Source organism: Plecotus auritus (assembly GCF_963455305.1).
Source record: "Plecotus auritus genome assembly, chromosome: 6".
NCBI lineage: Eukaryota > Metazoa > Chordata > Mammalia > Chiroptera > Vespertilionidae > Plecotus > Plecotus auritus.
In genome coordinates, this window is record NC_137773.1 from 150,604,697 (window position 1) to 150,625,166 (window position 20,470).

Genomic DNA, 20,470 nt, shown 5'->3' on the forward strand with positions numbered 1-20,470 from the left:
GGGTTCGATCGGGGTCAAGGGCACATGCCCAGGTTTGGGGTTGGATCTCCAATGGGGGGCGTGCAGGAGGCAGCCAATCAATGATTCTCTCTCATCATTGATGTTTCTCTCTCTCCCTCTCTCTTCCTTTCTGAAATCAATAAAAATATATTTAAAAAAAATATTTACTGAGGAAACGCTCTTCCCCCCTGGCTTTAAGCTTTACATTTCCTTGTTTTAGGACCTCCCCTAAGGTACTTCGGGCCAGCGGCCCCACCCCCTGAGCTGCGGCCCTTCGGCACCTTAATCCCAGCGGCCCCATCCCCTGAGCCGAGGTGTTCGGCCCCCGCCGGTGCCAGGGCCGCCCTCCGAAACCCTAAGCCCCAGGGCACCCGGCCCAAGTCCTTCGCCTGAACCCCAAAGCCGGCGTGTACACGCAGCTTTCCCCGCTGCCTGCCATCTCTTTGGACGACTCCACCCCCCTCCCGCAGCTGCAGGTGATGTCACTTCCGCCGGAAAAGGTGAGCGCGTCCGCGCGGTTGGCGCGAAAGTCAGTTCGGGGCCTCGGCCACTTCCGGGTTCCGCGATTGCCTGGGGTGGGGGCGCCGCGGGGTGCGGCGGGTGTGCGCCGGGCTGGCGCCCGACCCCAGCCGCTCTCCCGCTGGCTGCGCGCGCCCCCACACGCTGTCCCCAAACCCCCGAGCTCCACGGAGGTGAGTGAGGCGCGGAAAGGAGACCCCGCTCCTTCCCCCTCCCCCGCAGGTGGGGCGTTCCCGCCGCCGCCTCTGGCCTTGGAGGCCCCTGTAACCGGCGTGGAGGTGGTGGCTGGGCCGGGAGCCGGGCCTTCCCCGAGGGGCTGGGGAGCTAGAGCGCCCGGCCCTTTGGGAGGCAGCGCCTTGCTGCCTGGCTTGCACGTTGACTTTGAAGCCCTGGTACTGGTGGGTGAACAGACCTCGAGGGCTGTGGGTTACCTGCTGAGACAGATTCATCCTGTGCCCTAAGCTAAATGCAATGGATTGTTCATTGGTTTAGGGGACTTAGAGCCCCAGTAGTGAAGGCCCTTAACGTATTCAACTCCGGAACATTGAGTTCATCCTCTGACTTGCAGGTTATCTTTTTCTTTGACTTTGCCCACGTTCCTGCGTTTCTTACAAACGAAGTGGATGAATTCCCGGGCGAGGCCAAAATGCCTATCCTTAGGCATTCTTGTCTGTGCAGAAAAAAATAGGTTCCTTAAGCAGATAGCGTGATGCATAATGTGTTTTTGTACTTGTTAATGGTTCCCTTATTTTGGCAGTTCAAAAATGTCCAAAAATGACAAAGAACCGTTTTTTGTGAAGTTTTTAAAGTCGCCAGACAATTCCGAATACTTTCTTAAAGCTCTTGAGGTAAGAACAGTTGAAAACATCTTGTTTGATGCTTTATTTTCTTGGTTTTAGAGTTTTTGATTTATTGGATTTTTATATCTCAGTAATAGTTATTTTATTTTCATAAATACATAGTTTTACTGTAGTCTCCATTAACATAGATATCTCATTGCTAGATTTAATTAATGTAAGTATGTCATTATATATGTTGGGGTGGCTTTAAATCTATTATGAGATTTCTGTTAAAAGTGGCAGACCTGCTGTTCTTGGAAATTAAGTTGCTTTCTTTTGTTCTACTAATCAGAATAGACCTTTGTGTGTTGAAAATTTTTGAGTCAGTCCTGTACTGGTTACAGTTCATTATTTGGTTAGTAGGTTGTTAAAAGTGTGCTTCATTATGTACAGTATAATATGGAAGGACCTCGGGGTAGGGTGGAGCGTTGCTGCCCACAGACCCCAGCAGCAGCAGCATAGCTTGAGAGTTTTGTTATAAAAACAACTTGGGCCCCAACTCAGACTTACCAATTAGAATCTACATTTTAACAAGATCCTCAGTGTGATTTCTGTGTACATTAAAGTTTAAGAAGCTCTGTTGTAGCAGGGTTTTCCTTAAAGTTTACTCCTTCAGCAAATAATTATTGTGTGCCTGATATGCACTGCTCTAGCACCTGGGCTATATCTGTGATCAGAGCAGGCAAAGATCCCTACTTCCTTAGAGTTTACATGCTATGCTAGCAGGAGGAAATAGACACTAATCAGACATGATAAATGAGTAAACTATGTAGGATGTTACAGTGTGCTAAGTGTTAGAAGAGAAAAGAGCAAAAACAGGTGAAGGGCTCTGGAAGGTTGTAATTTTAAATAGTGTGTGATTGGGCTATTGTTTATGGAAAAGATGGTATTTGAGTTTGCTTGAAGGAAGTGAGATAGCGGTGTGGCTATCTGGTGAAGAAGGTTTTGGGCAGAGGGAAGACAGACAGGCCCCTGGGAAAGTGTGTGGAGTGTCTCTCCAACATTAGTGTGGCTGTAGTATGATGAGCAAGAGATGGAGGGAAGAATATTAAGGAATGCTTCAGAGAGTAGGTTTAAGAGGACAAGTAGGCCATGGTGAGGACTTGGGCTTTTTCTTTCAGTGAGATGGAAAGACGTTGGAAGGTTTTAATTAGAACAGTGGCATGATCTGACTTACTCATTTTAAAGGATCATTCTAAGTATTTATTTAACATGAGGACTTCAAATTTTGTTCAGAAAATATTTGCATGCTTACCTGGGTGCCAGGATATGGTGGCAAACAAGATCGTGAAACTTTCTTTTAAGGGAGAGAGACAACTGTATATGTCCACATAATATCAGTGTTATGTCTTCATAACATAGACTGGAGGAAAGGGGTATTTTATTTTATTTTTATTTTTATTTTTTTAAATATTTTATTGACTGTTTACAGAGAGGAAGGGAGAGGGATAGAGAGTTAGAAACATCGATGAGAGAGAAACATCGATCAGCTGCCTCCTGCACACCTCTTACTGGGGATGTGCCCGCAACCAAGGTACATGCCCTTGACCGGAATCGAACCTGGGACCTTTCAGTCCGCAGGCCGACGCTCTATCCACTGAGCCAAACCGGTTAGGGCGAAAGGGGTATTTTAGAAATCGTGATTAGGAAGGGCATCTCAGAGAAGGTGACATTTGAAGTAAGGCATCAGGTCTGGTGAAGACCTGAGAGAATAGTATTCCAGGCAGTGGGAGCAAGAGCAAAGCCTCTAAAGGAGGTCATGCTTAGCTTGTTCCAGTGGTAGCAAGAAAGCTGGAGTGGCTAGAGAAAAAGTAAGTCCGCTGAGAGGTAGAAGGTAAGGGCAGGGAGACAGGCAAGGGCCGGACACCATGGTCTTGTAGGCCATCCTAAGAAATGTGGATTTTATTCTGGGTGTGCTTGGAAGACATTGAAGTTTTTGAGCAGAGAGTGACATAATGTGATTTATATTGTTAAAAAGATTCCTTGCTGTTGTATGGAGAAGAGATTTAGGACAAGGGAGGGAGAAGAAAACACTTTAGAGACTTCTGCAGGAGTTTAGGTGAGAGGTGATGGAGGAGTCCAGCAGTGAAAAGGCTGGATTTGAGATGGATTTTGAATATAGAGTTCATAGGACTTGAATAACAAGTGACAATTTCAGGTGCAATCTTATTTCATTTTTTTCTTTCAGTCAATAAAAGAGTTCCAGTCGGAAGAGTATCTTCAGATTATTACAGAAGAAGAGGCATTGAAGATAAAGGAGAATGATAGATCACTTTATATCTGTGACCCTTTTAGTGGTGGTGTCTTTGATCACCTCAAAAAGGTTTGCTAACTTAAATGTGTTCCTTTAGTAGTGTGTTTTTTGGTTTGTTTTTGCTTCAGTGGACAATTTATTTATTGATCATGAATTATGCAAATTATGAATACAAAAAAATTCTTTGGTTTGGGGATACTGGAATATTTTTAAAGGCTAATCTATAACATAAAAGGCTAAGCGACCATCGCATCCGAAACAACCAAACAACTGAATGGATGACCAAACAGGCTGTGTGGGGCGACTAGGCTGGCAGGGGGGTTAGTGAGGGACAACCAAACGACTGAGCAGCAGGCTGCGTGGGGTGACCAGGCCGGCAGGGGGGTTAGTGAAGGGCGACCAAATGACCGAGCAGCAGGCTGGTGGTGGGGGCAGTTGGGGATGACCAGGCCAGCAGGAGAGGCAGTTGGGGGCGACCAAGGCGGCAGGGGGGTCAGTAAGGGGCAACCAGGCCGGTGCCAGGGCGGGGGGGGGGGGCAGTTGGGGGCAACCAGGCCAGCAGGGGGCGGGCAGTTAGGGGCGACCAGGGGGGCATTTGGGGGCAACTAGGCCGGCGGGGGGGGGGTGGGGGGGACAGTTGGGGGTGACCAGGCCAGCAGGGGGAGCAGTTAAAGGCGATCAGGCAGGCAGGCAGGTGAGTAGTTAGGAGCCAGTGGTCCCGGATTGTGAGAGAAATGTCCCGGATTCGAGAGGGTGCAGGTTGGGCTGAGGGGACAACCCCCTCCCCAGCCTTCCCCCCCCCCCCCCCCCCCCGTACATGGATTTCGTGCACCGGGCCTCTAGTTATAATAAGCTTTTGTTAATATGTAATTTTTTATAGTATTTCAGGGGATTTTACTTCACTTAGTATAAGGGAATTCTATAGTAATGAAGCATTTTACTTTTTAAATTAATCCCCCTTTTAAAAAATAGTTTATTGATTTTTAGAGGGAGGGGGAGAGAGAAACATGGATGTGAGAGAGTAACATCGATTGGCTGCCTCCTCCACACCCCCTGCACAGGCATGTGCCCTGTCCAGGAATTGAACCAGCAACCTTCTTTTGCACGCCCAACCAACTGAGCCACACCAGCCAGGGCAATAATGAAGCATTTTAGTGATTGAGTTCTACTGTACTTTAAATTCAGTGTGATTGCAAAATATTTCAGGGAGAAATAGAGTAGGAAAAGACCTCAACATAATGCTGAGGTCTTGCAGGTAGAATTTTAATACCTATACTTTATAAAGACTGAAAAGTTATGTTAAAAGGAAGCATTTTGGTGATGAGTATTGCTAATATACCAGTGAGCCATCTTCATTTCTTTCTGTTGATTCTAGAGTCTACTGACTCATTACTTTTTTGGTGTCTGGACAAGAGAGAAGCATTGAAATAAAAGTAAACGGGCTGTAATTCCATCCAGATTACAAAGAAGTGATTCTTGTTTGAAGGAGAAGAAAACATAGAAGAGTAGGCAGATGCAGTATCTGTACAATTTATGGAAGGTCTGTGCCCACTTTTGCCAGAAGCATTGTTAGTCTTACCCTCCTTTTGGAAATAACACTGCTTGTCAGAATCAGTAGCATCAAAAACTCAATTTTCTTCTGACCAAGAAGATAATCATTTACTCTAGATATTTCAGTCATGTTATGGTGACTTGCACAACTGTAGGCTTTTTAGCCTGGCTTGAATGTGCTAGTGTCAATTATCAATGAAAATGAAAGGTTTTTGTTTTTAGTACCTGCAGTATCTTAAAAGAAGTGTTTGTGGGTTTTCCTTGGGAAGACTGAGTTGCAGACAGAGTATTTAAAACAAATCTAGAAACTGCCCAGAATTATATGATTTTGTGTTGTTGTATTTTGGTGATATAAGAGGTATTTTAGATGAGGGTTATTTAGGCTTAATACTTTTAAACTGCTTCATTGGCTGGATGCTTCATTTAAAAGTATATAAGGATAATTCCTAATTATAGCATAAGACTATTAGTCATACACCCTTTCCGTTAAGATTGAGATTAAAATTTCAGTGGTAATTTTGAGTGAGTGTGGCTCTTGGAACTTATTTCTTTTGATAGCCTCATTGTTTGATTTGCTTTTATGTGTGTGTAGTTAATGAGTTCTGTGTCTGAGAAATTATATAATGGTCTCTGTTTTTCTTAAAACAATTTGGTGAAATTTTTGTGGGGGTCAGCAACTTTTATAAAGTATTGATAAATAATATAAAATGTAATTTTGTAAGACTGAAGTTCTTTCCCTACTTACTAAACTTTTCCTTTTTTTTATAGCTTGGCTGCAGAATTGTTGGTCCTCAAGTAGTCATATTTTGTATGCACCACCAGCGATGTGTCCCAAGAGCTGAGCATCCAGTTTATAATATGGTTATGTGTGATATAACTGTATCTTGTACAAGCCTGGAAAAAGACAAAAGGGTAGGTGTTGGGGAATATGTCTGCATTTTCATACTTAATTTTTCATTGTGTAGAATATACTTGAAAGACTTTACACTTGGTGTTTATATGTTTATATATTTTCATTTTTATTATTATTATTTTGAGAGAGAGAGAGAAACCGATTGAGAGAGAAGTATCAATCGGTTGCCTCCTATATGCACCCTGACTAAGTACCAAACCCAAAACCTGTGCATGTGCCATTACTGGAAATCAAACCTGCAACCCTTCGGTGCACAGGACAATGCTCAACCAACTGAGCAACACTGGCCAGGACTATCTTTTTTATTTTTTATTTTATTTTATTTTTTTTTAATATATTGATTTTTTTACAGAGAGGAAGAGAGGGATAGAGAGTTAGAAACATCGATGAGAGAGAGACATCGATCAGCTGCCTCCTGCACGCCCCCTACTGGGGATGTGCCCGCAACCCAGGTACATGCCCTTGACCGGAATCGAACCTGGGACCCTTCAGTCCACAGGCCAACGCCCTATCCACTGAGCCAAACCAGTTAGGGCATATCTTTTTTATTTTTTTATGAGTTGAATAGAGTGGATCTGTTTTATTTTTAAGAAGATACATTTTAAATCCATATTTATTGATTACAGAGAGGAAGGGAGAGAGAGAGAGAAACATCAATGATGAGAATCATCAATTGGCTACCTCCTGCACACCCTCCACTGGGAATCGAGCCTGAAACCCGGGCATATGCCCTTGACTGGAATCGAACCTGTGACCTTTCAGTCCGTAGTCTGATGCTCTATCCACTGGACCAAACTGTCCAGGGTTAAGCAAAAAAAAATTTTTAAAGTAAAAGGAAACTCACTTTTCCCCCTACATAGTCAATGAGTTTACTTTTGAATCACATTTTTCCACTGTAGATGGAAAATCCTATAAAAAGGGGATGGGGTTCTGAGAGAGGTATGTAATAGATATGTTACGTATGTAATTTACTCATTTTAAAACATGTATGGTAAATTAAAATACATTGTTTGTTATAGAAGCAATATAGTGCCTTCGCCAGTGTGGCTCAGTTGGTTAAGCGTCATCCCATGCACAGAAAGGTAACAGTTGGATTCCCAGTCAGGGCATATGTCCAGTTGTGTGTACGGGAGGCAACTAACCAGTGTTTCTCTCTCACACTGAGGTTTTTCTTTATCCCTCTCCCTTCCTCTCTCTCTCTCTCTCTCAAAATCAATAAAAACATATTTAAAAAACAACAACAACATAGTTTAATAACTTTATAAAGAGATAAACAGGAAAATAATGTATAAAGGTAATTGCTTTAAAAATCTATGCCCTGGCCAGGGAGCTCACTTGGTTAGAGTGTCATTGCAATACACCAAGGTTGTGGGTTCGATATCCAGTCAGGGCATGCACAAGAAGCAACCAATGAACGCATAAATAAGTGGAATGACAATGATGTTTCTTGCTCTCGCTTTCTTTTTTCCCTTCCTCCCTCTCTATCAAAAATCAATAAATATAAATTTAAAAATTTTTATTTATAATTTATATTTACTTTTCAAAAAGTAATTTGGTTAATTATTTAACTTTATGTTGGTGAGAAACACTTGTGCATTCAAGCTAACAAGTTATATATGGGATATTGTATAAAAAAATAGAGGTTTGCTTCAGTATTAATATATTTTCTCTTGGGACTACAGGAAGAAGTTCATAAATATGTACAAATGATGGGTGGACGTGTATACAGAGACCTTAATGTATCAGTAACTCACCTTATTGCCGGAGAAGTTGGTAGCAAAAAATATTTAGTTGCTGCAAATCTAAAGAAACCAATTTTGCTTCCTTCTTGGGTTAACACACTTTGGGAGAAGTCACAAGAGAAGTAAGAAAGACATTTCGATGTATTCTAGATTTGAAAATGATATATTCAGTCATTCTAGCTTATTGTGAGTTTTCATATGGGAGGTTTTATTGTATCTTTGGATTTGTCATTCAGGGACAAAAATTGGGTCATTATTCTCTTCTCCATTGAAAACAACAGAGCAGATTCTAAAAGCTGTTACCCAGTTAGAAGTTGATAGATGAGTGGGCTATGGGTTAGAACTAGCTACAAGGTAGGAAATGCTTTGATAATAAAATTGTTTTGAGCAGTACCTGTAAAATAGTTGGGAAAATCAGTGTGGCAGCTGCAACTTTTCTATTGCTTTCTTCTTCAATACTGTGCCCATATGTTCATATAGAGAGCAAATTGGTCATTTGGGCAATTGTATTTCCTCCCAAAGTGGATATATGTAAGGTTGAAAATAAACATGTAAGTCATTAGCTGGGATGTGATCATTTAATAAATATTAATTGAGCCCATTTTATGTATCTGCCCTGAGCTAGGCTATAGGCATATGTAGTGAGCAAAACAGGATAGCACCTCTGCCTTCGTGGTGCTTAGAGCCTATTTCAAGGGACAGAATTGAGTTTCCTTTAAAATTAGAGTAACAACTCTAAGTCCAGGTTCCACTGTTTGAATTAAATAGGGATTTTTCCAGTCTTTCACACCATCCAGCACATCCTAATCATGTCTCCGCGTTGGCACCCTCATTCCCAGCCTGTTTCATCAGCACATCTGTCTAGCATGGCAACAGAAGGACAACGATATTTTTGTTGATTTCTGCCCCAAATCATTGCTTATTATTTGTATAAGAAAAGGATACAGATTCTGTTTTTCTAGTAGGCAACCAAAGTAGAGATTCAGACTTAAAATTTTGGAAAATAACCACCACTTTAACCAGCACGGACTTAGAGTTAATGAAAAGTTTTCCCTTAAAACAGTTTGGAGAGACTCTGTCTGAAACATTACTTTTTATTAGAGATATGGTGCCGAGCTTAGATTAGCAATTAGTGTAATTCTGAGTGTCTGTGAGTTCCTCTTTCCTTAAGGTTTAATAAAAATCTTTAAAAATGAGGAAAGCATTAGTGATATTCTTATTTTTCTGGTGAAATTTAAACTATCTGGTATATTTAATACATTCATTTTTCTCCTTTTTATAATTTGTTTTCCCCAGTACAATAACTAGATATACTGATATAAACATGGAAGACTTCAAGTGTCCTGTTTTTCTTGGTTGCATAATCTGTGTGACTGGCTTGTGTGGCTTAGAAAGGAAGTCAGTTCAACAACTTACAGTGAAGCATGGAGGCCAATACATGGGACAACTGAAAATGAATGAATGTACACACCTCATTGTGCAAGAACCAAAAGGTAAAACTGTTTCTTTGGATAAATGCAAGATTTTCTCTGCTTTTTAACAATTTAAGATTTTCTTTACAGAATAGCTTTTGCTTCTGACATATCATAAATGTAGTATGGTATTTTTTTCCCTAAAAATCTTACAAAAATAGTTTGAGTCACAATTTGTAGAAAAATTACATGACTGTCCTAGTGTTTATCCAGGTCATTCAATAAATACAAAATAAAAATTTTCAGTGGTGCTTTATCTAAATTTATTATCCAATCTTTTGATTTTTTTTTAAATCTCCTACACAATTACCAAATACTTAGAAAAGAGATAAGAAATTTGTGTGGATAATAAGAGAGCTAATAGATGTAGTTAAATTGCATATCTTTCTAATCTCTTATTATATCTAACAATGTCTTACTCAGACCTAGATAGGAAATAAAATTAGAAAAATATTGTTAAAATTGGTAATTGTAATTAAGTCAGAATTTTGTGTATGCCCAATTATATTATGATTATAAGTAAAGTTGATAACTGATATTGCTGTTTTCTGATTCTGAGATAGTTCATTTCCTGGCTCTCAAGAATGTAAAAACTAAAACGGCTTTCATGTTATTTTTTATTACATGTTGACCTCAATTTCTCTATGATACTGTTTCAAAATGCATTGTGTTAAAATATTTTGAAGGCAGTAAAAGGTTTTATGGATATATATATATATATTTGTTTGTTTGTTTTATAAGATTTTTTTTTACTTTTTTACAGAGAGAGGAAGGGAGAGGGAGAGAGAAACATCAATGTGAGAGCAAAACACCAAACGGTTACCTCCTGCATACACTTTGACTGGGAATTGAATCAGCAACCTTTCAGTGCATGGGACAAGGCCCAACAAACTGAACCTCACTGGCCAGGGCTATATGATGTTCTTAATGTAATTTATTTATCTGCATATCTGTCCTGGACTTCAAGTAGAATCTGATGACATCAGAGTAGTCTACTCAGAGCCGATATTTGGCAATTTTCAGTTTTTTTATGTACTCTTATTAAAATGGTGTAATTCTGCAAGTTTTTCCTCTGTTATAGATAAAGAAACTGGTTTAAAGAAATTAAGTGATGGAAGGTATTCTCAAACCAAGTCTAATATTATTTCAGTTACCCCACTGTTGCTTCTGTCTCTATATAAGTTTGTAAGAGATATAACTCCTCACATAGCATCTGTATTTATTTAAAAGTAAGAGTAATTACTAGTGACTTTAACTTTGTGTCAGGTGGATTTTTTAATAACCTATCATAAATTTGAATATTTCTGCCAAGACAGAGTTTAATGATTTGCATTGCTCTCTTTCTTAATGAACATGATAGGTCAAAAATATGAATGTGCCAAGCGATGGAATGTACACTGTGTGACCACACAGTGGTTTTTTGATAGTGTTGAGAAAGGTTTTTGTCAGGATGAATCCATGTACAAGACAGAGCCTAGACCAGAAACAAACACTATGCCTGATACTTCAACTCCTGCTGGCCAGATCAACACAATTAATAGTAAGTGTCATTGGGACTAAACTATCAGTTTTCTGGGTAAGAATTGATAATAGGATCAGTGAGATATAGTAGGGAATTCCATCTTTCCGTGCTCTTCCTCTAGGCATAATTGTATTAGAACCAAATCGAATGAAAAATTAGTTGAACTTCTGATATTTCTTTTTATAATGAATGCATACTTTCATACCCTGATGTAATGAAGAAGATGCTTAAAGAAATTAAGACTACTAACAGATAGACTTAAAATAAAACTTTAATTTTAAAAAACTTGACTGATGTGCAGATATTATTAGTACATTTCCTTTTTTTATTTGCTGCAGTTGTTATAGATCATCTACATTCGTATAAAATTTAAAACCATTTCTAGTTTGTAGGTTACATGTTGAGCAATTGAGCAAATGTATATAAACTATTTTTTTAATATTAGCTTCCTGTACCTTAAAGCCAGCAACTTTAGATTTTTATTAAAAGCTAGTCACTGTTACGTAAACATATTAAATATATTTTCATTTCAATAAAATATGAGCCTTAGTTTTATTTTTCCTTTTCATATTTTGCCACCACGGTTTCAGTAAAAACACTTGAATCTTAACTTTGGAAGTTGTTCATAGCCCTGTGTGTATCAGAAAACTTAATCTATGGGAAAACATGTATTCACGGTTATTTTATCTTCATAAATATTACATCTTTGTTTAATATGTAGGTCGTACTCTTTCAGATGTCAGCAATATTTCCAACATCAATGCAAGTTGCATAAATGAATCGATATGTAATTCCATTCTTAATAGCAAAGTGGAGCCTGTACTTGAAAATCTAGAAAATCTGGATGTCAGTGCATTTCAAGCACCTGAAGATTTATTAGATGGTTGTCGGGTATGTCTTTATTATGTAATAATTGCAGTAAGTGACAGTGTACATCAGTACTTCGTAGTCTGACTTTGAAGACCCTTCAGAGTTGGGCTTGCTCCTTTTCTGCATAAACCCTCTACACTAGCTAAGCAGATGGACTTATTAGGCCATTGTCCATCCTTTGTCTGCCTGGGATGTACCTTCATCTGTCATCCTTCAAAGTCCATGGCAGTTTTCAGCTCTTCTCTGAACCCTCCTAACTACATTAGACTTTTCTATCTACTGTGTTTTGAGATCTCTTAGCCTTTGAACCACTTAACAGATTTTTAAGTGTTTATAAAATGCTAGACACTATGCTAATCATTTCATACATATTATTACTGTGTTGTGTATAATCTCATTTAATTCCCACAAATAACTCTAAAATGGATATTATCCTGAGGCTGAGACTTAGAGGATTAAAATTCTTGTTTGGAGTCACAGACCTTAAGTAACCAGCCATCTATCCTAAGGCCTGTATTTCATTACACCCACTGCTTTAATATCTCTGGGCTGTTTAGTATTCTTAGTGTATGAATAACTATCTTATAAGTGCCTTGATGGAAACATTATATGCTATTGATCTCCTAGCACTGAATACTTAATATATTCCTACTTGTAGAATGAATACACTATGCATTTATTCTCAAAAAGTAGCAAAGATTTAACCGTGTTTTATTGTTAAGAAAGGAAATTGGGCAAATTACCTTCTTTTAAAACTTTTCAATTTAGCACAGAAAGTGTCTTGTATAATCTTTTATCCTAGAGTCTACTAATTCTGGATATGACTAAAGTATTCTTTATTTATAGAAGTGTATATTTCTAATTTTTGTTAAAATATATTGTAGTAAAGGAGGTTATTTAGATTGGGATATAAATGCAGTTAGGAATAAATTTGTTCTTAAGGAATTTTTATGGCGCTGGAGCGAGGGGCCCATATCCTGCCGTCGCTGGCGGTCTGTCGCAGACGGGGAAGGGAGCACGGGCGCGCGAGGGCGACCCCGCACCTGCGCACGCTATGCACAACGGGTAGGAGGGCCGCTGCGGTGAACCTTGAAGCCTAGGGCGCAGGCCCAGGTGGAGCCGCCGCAGGTGCAGATCTTGGTGGTGGTAGCTAAAAGAAAAAAAAAGGAAAGAAATTTTTAAGACACGTAAAATAGACGTGAAAAAAAATTTTTTTAAATATGTTTTTATTGATTTCAGAGATGAGGGGAGAGGGAGATAGAAACATCAATGATGAGAGAGGATTATTGATTGGCTGCCTCCTACAAGCCCCCTACTGGGAATCAAGCCCACAACCCAGGCATGCTGACAGGAATCGAACCTGGGTCCCTTCAGTTTGCTCTGTCCACTGAGTGCAACTGGCTAGGGCAACATGAAAAAAATAAGTTTTTGTATAAGTTTTATCCACAAAGCAGTGCCGATCTCTTTTTTAATTTTTTTATTTTTAAATCTTTATTGTTCAAGGTATTGCATATGTCCCCCTCCCCCCCCACATTGGCCCCTTCTAGGCCATCCCCACCCCTCACCCCAGGCCTTCACCACCCTATTAGCAGTGCTCATCTCTTAACTTAAATTTTATTGTTTAACTAGAGGCCCGATGCACAAAATTTGTGCATGGGGGTGTGTGTCCCTCAGCCCAGCCTGCACTCTCTCCAATCTGGGACCCCTCAAGGGATGTCCCTCTCATAATCCAGGACTGCTGGCTCCCAATTGCTCGCCTGCCTGCCAGCCTGATCACCGCCTAACCACTCCCCTGCCAGCCTGATTGATGCCTAACTGTTCCCCTGCCAGCCTGATCACCCCTAACTGCCCTCCCCTGCAGGCCTGGTCCCCCCAACTGCTTTCCCCTGCAGGCCTGGGTCCCTCCCAACTGCCCTCCCCTGCTGGCCATCTTGTGGCGGCCATCTTTGATCACATGGGGGCAGCCATCTTGTGTGTTGGAGTGATGGTCAATTTGCATATTACTCTTATATAGGATTAACTGTGAAAAAAAAATCCCTCAATTTATAGGTAAGGAAATTGGTTTAAAGAGCCTAAGTAACTTGCCATGGTCATGTGTGTAATCATTGGCAGCTGAACCAAAATTTAAACCTAGGTTTTCTCAATTCAGACATTTAACTCGTTTGTTTCTATAATTATTTTAAAATTTACAAGTAGTAAGATTTTTAAGTAGCTGTGTTTTAGAAATTTCTATGCAGTAATATTCAGAAGATAATTTCATTCTGGGTTTTATTTAAAGCACCAAAATAATTATCAAGTATCTACTGTGAAGGATAATAATGCTACAGGATGATGAAGAAGTGATAAAAATCAAGTTTCAGAATACACTCTTCATTATATCTTCTCTCGTTTTTTCTATCAATAGATTTTAAAACATACACGAGTTTTCTTATTTGATATATATTTGTAATGTGTTACTTGTGAGAAATAAAACATCTTACGTGCATTAATCTAAAGTAAATATTTTCTTTCTTTGCAGATATATCTTTGTGGTTTTAGTGGCAGAAAACTAGATAAACTGAGAAGGCTTATTAACAGTGGAGGTGGAGTTCGTTTTAACCAGCTCAATGAAGATGTAACTCATGTTATTGTGGGAGATTATGATGATGAATTGAAGCAGTTTTGGGATAAATCAGCCCACAGGTTTTGCCAGTTTTTAGTTCACAGCAATTTCTATTCTGTAATAATGCTTTTTAAAATTGCATGTTCATGTAATTTTGGAAATTGCATTGGGAAATGGGATTATGGTCTTTATAGTTTAACCTAACATATAACTCTGCATTATTTTTTAGGCCTCATGTAGTGGGAGCAAAATGGTTGCTACAGTGTTTTAGTAAAGGTTATATGCTTCCTGAAGAGCCGTATATCCATGCTAATTACAAACCAGTGGAAATTCCAGTTTCAGATGAACCTGAAAGTAAAACGGCCCTTTTACAAAAGAACAACAGCTTCTCCAAGAAAGACTTTGCTTCTGCTGAAAAGCATGAGCAAGCTGATGAAGATCTGCTCTCTCAATATGTAAATAATAACGCAACAGTAGGTAAGAAATAGTTGATTAGTGTTTATAGTCATTAGGAACTATTTTAGCAGTAGCGTTAAAAATATTTTTATTTTGCCCTAACTGGTTTGGCTCAGTGGATAGAGCATTGGCTTGCGAACTGAAGGGTCCCAGGTTCAATTCCGGTCAAGGGCATGTACCTTGGTTGCGGGCACATCCCCAGTAGGGGGTGTGCAAGAGGCAGCTGATCAGTGATTCTCTCTCATTGATGTTTCTAACTCTCTATCCCTCTCCCTTCCTCTCTATAAAAAAATCAATAAAATATATATATTTAAAAATATATATATTCTTATTTTGAGAGTACATTTTATTAAAGCTGGGGACAGTGAAATAAGGAAGGGCTTAGAATAGAAGCAGCAGCCTGGCCAGTGTGGCTCAGTTGGTTGAGTATTGACCCACGAACCAGGAGGTCATGGTTAGATTCCCGATCAGGGCACATGCCCAGGTTGTGGGCTTGATCCCCAGTAGGGAGCATGCAGAAGGCAGCTGATCAATGATTTTTCTCTCATCATTAATGTTTCTATCTCTTTCCCTCTTCTCTTCCTCACTGAAATCAATAAAAATATATTTAAGAAATAATAAAATGAATACACTTTAAAAGAAAAAAGGGAAGAAGAAACTCCAAATAGATCAGAAATTCTAAATGTGGACCAAAAAAGAAAAAATAGAAGCAGCAGCAAGAGAGAGTCTAGGCAGGGCTGTTTTGGCTCACTGGAAAGTCAGAGAAAGGGGACCTTGGAGATGAGTTCAGGGGTTAGCCTGGGACAAGCTGCTGCTGCCCATTGCTTCCCTGGTTGCAAACCTCCTGGGGACCTTAGAGTTTAGGAGATGTATGCCTGAGAGGGAGAGAGCCTGTTATTTACTTTTTCTAAGCAGGCAAAGCTAAGATCCCTCAGACCCCCTTTCTCTCTTCAACTCAAGGGCTCCGCTTTGATCTGTTTTGTATTCAGCATCACTTGGTTTGTGTGTTTATAACAACATGAAGTTTTTTAATTATAGTTTACATTCAATATTTTGTATTAGTTTCAGGTGTACAGCATAGTGTTTAGACAGTCATACTTTACATAATGATACCCCCAATCTTTTTTTTTTAATTGATTTCAGAGAGGAAGGGAGAGGAAGAGAGAGAAACATCAATGATGAGAGAGAATCAGTGATCGGCTGCCTCCTTCATGCCCCACACTAGGGATTGAGCCAGCAACCCGGGCATGTGCCCTGACCGGGAATTGAACCGTGACCTCCAGATTCATAGGTTGATGCTCAACCACTGTGCCACGCCAGCCGGTCACCCCCAATCTTTCAAGTACCCACCTGCACCATACTACATCGCTATTTTGATATCAGTGTCTATATTCCCTATGTTGTACTTTACATCCCTGTGACTATTTTATAACATTTTAACCTTGTAACAAATATCTCTTACTGGGTTATTGTGGTTTTTAGTGCATACAGTGCTAGACTGTGGACTACTGCCACCTCAGTAGGTATTCTTCTCAGTGTGGTAGGGAAATTGCCACTGAAGAGTGGTAAGCATCATATCTCCTTTAAAAAAAAATGAAAGATTTAATACATCCAAAAAGACATAAAGAATAAAATGATTAGTAACTGTATACTGCTATCTAGCTTTAAAAAAGAAAATATTCGCCCTAACTGGTTTGGCTCAGTGGATAGAGCGTCGGCCTGCGGACTCAAGGGTCCCAGGTTCCATTCTGGTCAAGGGCATGTACCTTGGTTGCAGGCACATCCCCAGTAGGGGGTGTGCAGGAGGCAGCTGATCAGTGTTTCTCTCTCATCGATGTTTCTCTCTATCCCTCTCCCTTCCTCTCTGTAAAAGATCAATAAAATATATTTAAAAATAAATAAATAAAATAATAATAAAAAAGAAAATACTCTATGCCTGTGAATTCCTCCCCATCTTTTTATAGTTTACAACCTGTGTAAACAACATATACACTGCTCATTTTGTATATATTTTAGCTTAAATGATAGATGGTATGTACTCTCTTTCTACCTTCCTTCTCTAAATGTGAGAGATATTCATCTGATCCAAGTAACTAATTAAGAAAATACCACACTGCTATATGAGCATACTATAATGTATCCATTTTCCCACTTATGGACATTTTTATTATCTTTTCTTTGCCAATACAAACAATACTACTGAGATAGTTCTTATGCATGTTTCTGCACATGAACAAGAATTTTTCTAGGATAGGCGTGGTTGATTCATGGGATACGTATTTATATAATGCAAATTGCTTTGTCTTTGTTTTCTACTTTACACTAGAATGATAGTAAGGGTTCCTGTTGAACATACTTTCAACATTTAGTATTTCTTTTTAATTTTTTTTAATATATTTTATTGATTTTTTTACAGAGAGGAAGGGAGAGGGATAGAGAGTTAGAAACATCGATGAGAGAGAAACATCGATCAGCCGCCTCCTGCACGTCCCCTACTGGGGACGTGCCCGCAACCAAGATACATGCCCTTGACCGGAATCAAACCTGGGACCCTTCAGTCCACAGGCTGACGCTCTATCCACTGAGCCAAACCGGTTTCGGCTAGTATTTCTTGTAAGCTTGACATTTCTGCCAGTTTGATGGATGTAAAGTAAGATCTCATTGTCATTTTGAGTGCTATTTGGCCATAATATCTTTATTTTTTTGGCCATAATATTTTAAGGTAGTTGAATTTTTCAATATTTTTTTGTGGTTGTGCTTTTCTATTTTATATAAGTTTTCCTACCCTGAGTCATAAAGTCACTCCTTTTTTACATTGCTTTTATTTCTATTGTCATTTAATCACATTACAGTTTTCTTAAACAGAACACTAGGCTTTTTTAAAAATATTTTTATTGATTTCAGAAAGGCAGGAGAGAGAGAGATAAAAACATCAATGATGAGAGAGAATCATTGATTGGCTGTCTCCTGTAGGCCCCCTACTGGGGATAGAGCCTGCAGCCCAACCATGTGCCCTTTACTGGAATCGAACCCAGGACCCTCCTCCAGTCCTCAGGCCGACGCCCTATCCACTGATCCAAGCCAGCTAGGGCAGAACACTAGGCATTTTAATTGAGGGACTTATGAGGAGTTGCCATGTTACTCGGTCAAGGGGCGACTTACAGGTGGTCTGTGTTAGTAGTGCCCCTGCTGTTGTGTGGCACACATCCTGGCCCTAGAAAGTTCAGGTACTTTTGTATTTCAGACCTCTCCCCACCACTTGGTGTTTGGTTCATTCCGCCTCTGGAGATCCTGAGCTGCTTTGAGGCAGAACAGCCTTAGAGTACCACTGTTAAGTTATTCCTTATATATATCTTAGAAGTCTTAAGCTTTTGCTTTTTCACATGTCTTCATTCCATGTGGAGTTGATTTTTGTATTTGATGTGAACTTTTCAAATTGTATTTTATCCATGTGGATGTTTTTAATACTTTTTATTGAATAGTCCATTGTTTCTCCACCAGTTAGCACTACTGCCTCTGTCATTTTAAGGTTCTGTTAAGTGGGGATCTGTTTAGGCTTTCCATTCTATTCCATTGAGATACCACACTGCTATATGAGCACACTGATAAACTGTCTTATTATAATAGTCTTGTAATATGTTTGGCTATCTGAGATTAAAAGACTCCAATTTTCTTTACAAAAGTGTAAAAGTCTTCTTGTACCTTTGCTTCCATGCCAATTTTTAAAATTAGTTTGTCAAAAAGAAAAGATTCATTTATGTTTTAGCATGTGTCAGAATTTCAAAAACTTAAAGTCAGTTTTGTCTGCTATTAATCCCTGCCTCATGTGGATCAGCATTTAGTATAACTGACTTTTCTTTTAACTGTAAATTTGGTTGATTTACCTTTATTGTTATTTGTGATACAGTTTTATTATTTTCTACCATCTTATTTTTTATTTTGTCCCATTTTTCTATGCTTCCCACTCTAAACTTTTTTTCTTTCTTTCTACTGATTTGGAAGTTAAATACTTTTATTTTTTTTTTTTAAATATATTTTATTGATTTTTTACAGAGAGGAAGGAAGAGGGATAGAGAGTTAGAAACATCGATGAGAGAGAAACATCGATCAGCTGCCTCCTGCACACCTCCCACTGGGGATGTGCCCACAACCAAGTTACGTGCCCTTGACCGGAATCGAACCCGGGACCCCTCGGTCCACAGGCTGACGCTCTATCCACTGAGCCAAACCGGTTTTGGCAGGAAGTTAAATACTTTTATTGATTTTTTTTTTAAGCGATATGAATGGCCTTTATTGGTTGCAATGGGAAGTGGAAAAGGCAAGGGTATGACAGCTCTGGCTCCTGAGGCAGCTTCATAGTCTCTGTACCCACCTTGGAAAAGCTTTTTTAGAGAGAGAAGGAAGGGAGAGGCAGAGAGATAAACATTGATATGAGAGCTGGTCCTGGAAGATAGGAGCATGGTTGTTTGTTAACTGGTTAAGAATGGTTTCTGGCCCTGGCCGGTTTGGCCCAGTGGATAGAGCGTCGGCCTGGGCCTGAAGGGTCCCGGGTTCCAATTCCAGTCAAGGGCATGTACCTTGGTTGCGGGCACATCCCCAGTGGGAGGTGTGCAGGAGGCAGCTGATCGATGTTTCTCTCGCATCGATGTTTCCATCTCTCTATCCCTCTCCCTTCCTCTCTGTAAAAAATCAATAAAATATATTTTAAAAAAAATAAAAAAATAAAATAAAAACCTACTTTGCAGTATGTTTTATATTATCATGTCACCTTTATTTTCAGCTAAGGTTACTCATCCTCATATATCTCCATAAATTATAAACATATACTATTATCCTTTTTATCATTATAGTATGTAACTGAGGATCAAAGAGTCTCCTGACCTGGTCAGTAAATGCTCTAGACAAAACTATACTTCTTCAGAGTGCCAATAAGAGCAATTTAGCTGCTTTCATTATGTAGGAATAAGCTATATATATTTATATATAACATATTTACTAGTATATATATATGGCAATGACTAGTTTAAAAGTGAAAATTTTAATGTCTATTTGAGATGAGAATAGAAATAAGATGTCATTATAATAATGTTATGGACTCTGGAGCCACACAGATTGGTTCATATCATTTTTGCCACTTAATAACTGACTTCAGGCAAGTTACATAACCTCTTTAAGCCTGAGATTTCACTTGGAGAAAGGGTATAGATACACTAATAGTGTCAACCCCATAGTATCATGAGCATTAATTACATGCATGTAAAACACTTGGGCACAATGCCTGTAAAAATGAATAAATGAAGAATTCTTGAATAGCTTCCAGTCTTGCTTGAATCCCATATAGCAGGGGTTGGCAAATCGTTTTTGTAAAAGGTCAAATGGTAAATATTTTAGGCTTTGCCAGCCATATTCTCTCTTATCACGTATTCTGTTTTTACAATCATTTTTTAAAAATATGCCAAAACCAGTTTGGCTCAGTGGATAGAGCGTCAGCCTGCGGACTGAAAGGTCCCAGGTTCGATTCCGGTCAAGGGCATGTAACTTGGTTGCGGGCACATCACCAGTAGGAGGTGTGCAAGAGGCAACTGATCGATGTTTCTCTCTCATCGATGTTTCTGACTATCTATCCCTCTTCCTTCCTCTCTGTAAAAAATCAATAAAATATATTTAAAAAATATATATAAAAACCATTTTTAACCCACAGACTGTCAGAGGCCCATTTTGGCCCCTAGG

The 20,470-nt window shown here is 39.3% G+C and overlaps 1 protein-coding gene across 4 annotated transcripts in view; it reads left to right on the plus strand.

Annotated features, from left to right (window-relative positions):
- Positions 1-488: 488 nt before the first annotated feature.
- The window catches only part of TOPBP1 (DNA topoisomerase II binding protein 1), a 49,251-nt gene continuing 29,269 nt past the window's right edge, over positions 489-20,470 (plus strand). Inside the window, exons 1-11 of one of the 4 annotated variants that reach the window (XM_080671972.1) lie at positions 573-692; positions 1,277-1,367; positions 3,547-3,681; positions 4,988-5,152; positions 5,932-6,075; positions 7,759-7,940; positions 9,115-9,311; positions 10,651-10,830; positions 11,534-11,703; positions 14,201-14,364; positions 14,514-14,761. In XM_080671972.1, the coding sequence (XP_080528098.1) occupies positions 5,126-5,152; positions 5,932-6,075; positions 7,759-7,940; positions 9,115-9,311; positions 10,651-10,830; positions 11,534-11,703; positions 14,201-14,364; positions 14,514-14,761 (1,312 nt within the window). In that variant the 5' untranslated portion in view covers positions 573-692; positions 1,277-1,367; positions 3,547-3,681; positions 4,988-5,125. Of the gene's footprint in view, positions 693-1,276; positions 1,368-3,546; positions 3,682-4,987; positions 5,153-5,931; positions 6,076-7,758; positions 7,941-9,114; positions 9,312-10,650; positions 10,831-11,533; positions 11,704-14,200; positions 14,365-14,513; positions 14,762-20,470 lie in introns of all 4 variants that reach the window. The other 3 variants (XM_080671970.1, XM_080671971.1, XM_080671973.1) reach the window with 3 other exon arrangements.